The 4779-nt window shown below is 39.8% G+C and overlaps 1 protein-coding gene across 1 annotated transcript; it reads left to right on the top strand.

Moving 5' to 3' along the window:
• Nucleotides 1-460: 460 nt before the first annotated feature.
• Nucleotides 461-4530, top strand: LOC100773132 (calcineurin B homologous protein 1-like). The gene is made up of 2 exons (XM_035453020.1): nucleotides 461-536; nucleotides 3757-4530. Exons 1-2 carry the CDS (start codon nucleotides 461-463, stop codon nucleotides 4458-4460), a joined length of 780 nt encoding a protein of 259 aa, XP_035308911.1. The 3' UTR covers nucleotides 4461-4530.
• Nucleotides 4531-4779: the final 249 nt, after the last annotated feature.

Here is a 4779-nt window from a genome sequence, read left to right as displayed (position 1 = left end):
CTGTTGACAGTTTGCTGTCCAAAATGGACAAACTGGACACAAAACAGAGTGACTGCAAAACCTTGCCAAGACAAGGCAGGACTGCCCTTCAGAAAATCTTGCTTCACAGAAAAGTCTGTCAGAGATGCTAGGCCTATGAGCCAAAGATGGATGCCCCAATGTTGCAGAGGAACACTGGGTGACTGTCTAGGCAGCCAGCTATTTTTGTCATTTCTCATATTTTTTGAAGTCATTTGATTGCACTTCATGTTTACTAGATTAATATTATTTCCTTCTCAGGTCACTGAGGGAGTTGAAAATAGATAGTACAGTTATAGTTTTTATTGTTTACCAGACTCAGAAGAGAAACTCACTAAAGAGTGAATCAGTCTAAAAAAGAATTTTAATCTCACACATTTAATCCCAACATTAAGGAAGTGTATAGGACAAAAGCAAGGTCTCAGAGAGCTCTCCTTCAGCCATGCTGTGGAGAGCTAACAGTCTGAGGCTTGGTGGGAGCTCGGAGACAGAATCAGCCCATTCAGCCCAGGGTAGAGGTAAGAAACTAGTGGCCAGGTGCTTTACTTTTCTGATATTCAGCTGGAAGCTTGAACCCCAATATCAGTCTCTGGGTCTTTTATTTATTTGCATTGCAAATGCTAACAGATTTAAGAGCTATAAATAATGTCATTCATTCATTCCATCAATGAGCTCTTTACAGCCTGGGATTCCCTTGCATTCTTTATTTCATAAAAGATAGTCTATTATAGTTACTGACTTAAAAGACTGTTTTTTTTACTATATCTTTACAAGAACAGGATAAAGAAAAATTTGCCTTCACAATGCCTGCTCTTAATCCCAGCCCATTAAAAGATATAATTGGAAATTCTTCCACAAGAAATGTTAAACAGCCCCATTTTGTGTCAATAGTTTATACAGCAGTCATGAGAAATAATTCGTAAAAAGTTTCTTCAATCTATAATTTACCATGATGTGGATGATATCTTACTGGCTGTTTCAGATGCAGATACATTAGAAATGTTTGATGAATTAAAGAGAATTTTGTCTTGTTGGGAATTACAAACTGCTCCTGGAAAAGTACAAAAATGATATTCTATTAATTACTTAGGATATAAGTTTATAGAAAATCAATCATGGAAAGTACAAATCAGGAGAGATGAATTAAAACCATCAATGATTTTCAAAAGTTGCTGGGAGATATTAATTGGTCAAAGCCCACAATTAGATTAACAACTCAGGAACTAAATAATTTATATCAGACCTTACAATATAATAAAGACTTAAATGGTCCAAGAAAATTCCAGCATTAGTAAAAGGTACTGCAATTTCTGCTGGGTCTATTCCTACTACTTGACAAAGTCTTAATTTTCCTTTCAGAATCAACTCAGAAACCTTTTATTACATAGGTCTTTAATTTCTTACTGTTTGTGTGGTAAAAAAAATCCATTCTAAAATAGTATCTTCTCTCTGCATAAGAATTACTGTAGGAGAATGTGTAGAAGGTAAAATAACCAGCATGCCATCAAGCTATGGATCCAAATGATCCACATGTGCATCCTGTAACTTCTTTTCTAGCAATGTCAATTCTCTCAGAGCCTTAGCCCTTGGAAATGGGACATGATCTCTAAACAGTTATGGATAGGTTCCCCTGTGAGGTCTAGAAGCAAGGTTGCTGGGTTGAGAGCAGTAAACCGGGCAGACGTGACCTTTGGTTGATTTAGGAGAGAGCCTGATATTGGGTCAATTAAGCATTTGTCATTCTCCAATCAGGTAGGATTTTGAGTAAACTCTCTATAGCATGGGGGCAGTGATGTTTAAGTTCTGTCCCAAAGTTAATTTATGTGAGTCTTTTGTCAGTAATGTAATTGTGGCAATAATTCTCAGACAAGCAGACCACTCTGCAGATACTGGGTCTAGTTTTGTTTTGTTTTGTTTTTTGTTTTATAGGGAAGCCACCAGGGCCATGGTCATGGACCCAGTCTTTGTGTTAGCACTCCCTTGGCAAGTCCTTTTCTTTTGTCCACATGCAAGAGGAAATGCTTATTAATATCCAGGAATGGCATGCTGAAGAAGAATAATTTAATCTGCCTGAAAGCTGTTTCTTCGGTTTCTGCCATTTGAGGGTATCTTCAGTGATGGGAAATGGTCTTCTGTATATGTTTATCTTATTGGTTGATGAATAAAACACTGTTGGGCAATAAGGTAGCAAGATAGATGGGACTAGGGGATGAGGAGGATTCTGGGAAATATAGGTGGAAGCAGTCACCATGTAGGACTCTTTCTCCTGTAAGATAAGACCATGTGGAAAAACTTAGATTAATAGAAATGGGTTAAAAATTAAGACAGAGCTAACCAATAAGAAGCCCAAGCCAAGGCCAACAACTTTATAATTAATATAGCATTTGTGTATTCATTTGGGACTGACATGGCTGTGGGACCAGACCGGTGGGAAACAGTGTCTGTAACAAAATGGCACAAGCAATGTGTGGCATGAATTTTCATGTAAACCTGGCAAAAACTTAAAAAGGGTTTTTAAAAACAAAACAACAGAAGCAAGCACAGCTTCTTGGTAACAGCATATTCTCAGGTGAGCTCTATTTCCCAGGCACTTAAAGGCTCATGTGCAGTTCCTTTAAGAGCTGCTTCCTGATTCACATAAGTGGCAAAACCACAGGGCTCTTTTAAGGGGCTCTTTTAACTGCCAAACAAAAATGGTGTGTATGAGAAGCTGGCAGCAGCAATGACCACCATGTGGCATGCAGATTTAGCTTTTACTCATAAAGGTTTAAGAATCAAGGCACTGAGCACAGCTCCCAGTGCTGGCAATAAACTTACACCTGCCATGTTGGAAAGCCGGCAGAATTCTGTTTAGCAGAATAAGACTCATGGCCAGAAAAAGATATAGATATGCACTAAAGACAGATTCAGAGAGAAAAAGTAAAATCTCTAAAGAGTTTACAGTGTGTTTAAATATATATGTAAGCTTGGTAGATAAAAGAAAAAGGATAAATGGTTAAAAAGAAATAGATAAGCCGGTTGTAGTGGTACCCACTGGTAGGATTTGCTGAAGGAGGCAGAGGCAAGCAGATTTCTGTGATTTCAAGGCCAGCCTGGTGTTCACAGTGAATTCCAGGATAGGCAAAAGTTCACAGAGAAACCCTGTCTCATAAAAAAAAGAAAAAGAAATAGAGTTATAATAAATAAATAAATAAATAAATAAATAAATAAGCCACATAAAGATGAAAAATACACAGAGAGTCTGGATACTGTATGTTATTGTGTTATCTTTGAATTTTGTGAAAAGCTGTGTATTCCCTCCAGATTAATATGGTTTGAAGCAAGACCCCCCTGAAGCAATGGCCAGGTGATCCAACATTGAAAACACCTGGAACAATGCAGCTTCAGACTACTACAGTCAAGATTTGAACAGGTTTCTGTTTTCTCATGATTCACAATGCCCACTAACAGCAGGAAGTAGTTTGGAGGGAACGATGCCCAAAATCCCAAATATTGTTTATAAATGTTTGTTTTAATTTAAATGGGGTTGGTTATAAATGCTTAAGGATCACAACCAATCTCTTTCTGAAGAAGGGGGGAGAGGGAATGATATAGAAATGAATACACTGATACAGATTTTGGCTTATTGATACAAATTTAAGATCTATTTTGTTATATGTATATTTCTCCTCTTGTTGAGGTATTGTGTTTATATAGCTCATTTAAAAATGTAATATATAGCCTGGTTTCCCTCCCTAGGCCGAAAGAGAAACAGTGCCCTCTCCCTTCTTGACCCCTGGCCCTTCCCATCTCTCCTTCCCTCTTGCCGCCTAGCTTCTGGCACCGCCACTTCTGGCACCGCTCCCACCGCGGTGATAGGGTCTTGGGCCTCCACATTACTTCAGGACAAAGAGCTCGAGGAGATCAAGAAGGAGACTGGCTTTTCTCACAGTCAGATCATACCCCTGTACAGCCGGTTCACCAGCCTGGACAAAGGGGAGAATGGGACTCTCAGCCGGGAAGATTTCCAGAGGATCCCAGAGCTTGCCATCAACCCACTGGGGGACCGGATCATCAATGCCTTCTTTTCAGAGGGAGAGGACCAGGTAAACTTCCGAGGATTCATGAGAACATTGGTTCATTTCCAACCCATTGAGGATAACGAAAAGCGCAAAGATGTGAATGGACCTGAACCACTCAACAGCCGAAGCAACAAACTGCGCTTTGCTTTCAGGCTATATGATTTGGATAAAGATGACACGATCTCCTGTGATGAGCTGCTACAGGTACTACGAATGATGGTTGGAGAGAACATCTCAGATGAGCAGCTGGGCAGCATTACAGACAGGACCATTCAGGAGGCTGACCAGGATGGGGATAGTGCCATATCCTTTACGGAATTTGTTAAGGTTTTGGAGAAGGTGGATGTAGAACAGAAAATGAGCATATGGTTTCTTCACTAAAGGACAGGGACCAAATTATTCTTGCTTCCTAGTATTTAAGAACTGGAACTTCCTTCTCTCCTCCAGCCCCCACCCTATCCTGTCATCCCCCTTTCCCAGAATACTACTGCTCTTGCATGACAACCTGAAGTCTCTCCTGTCCACACAGACTTGCCTTTGGTGTATAAACAGGGCATTACAGAATGGTACCCTCAGTCTATTTCTGTTCAGTATGCACCCACCAGGTCTCTATTTGTAAGTAACATCTTCCCCTGATTTGTTGCTGAATGCCATGCATCCATCCTGTCTGAGGAAATGAGATAGGGACTCATGTCAAGAA

Source organism: Cricetulus griseus (genome assembly GCF_003668045.3).
Source record: "Cricetulus griseus strain 17A/GY chromosome 1 unlocalized genomic scaffold, alternate assembly CriGri-PICRH-1.0 chr1_1, whole genome shotgun sequence".
In the NCBI taxonomy this organism is placed as follows: domain Eukaryota; kingdom Metazoa; phylum Chordata; class Mammalia; order Rodentia; family Cricetidae; genus Cricetulus; species Cricetulus griseus.
Note: the sequence above shows the minus strand (reverse complement) of the source record. Positions and strands in the feature narration are given on the sequence as shown.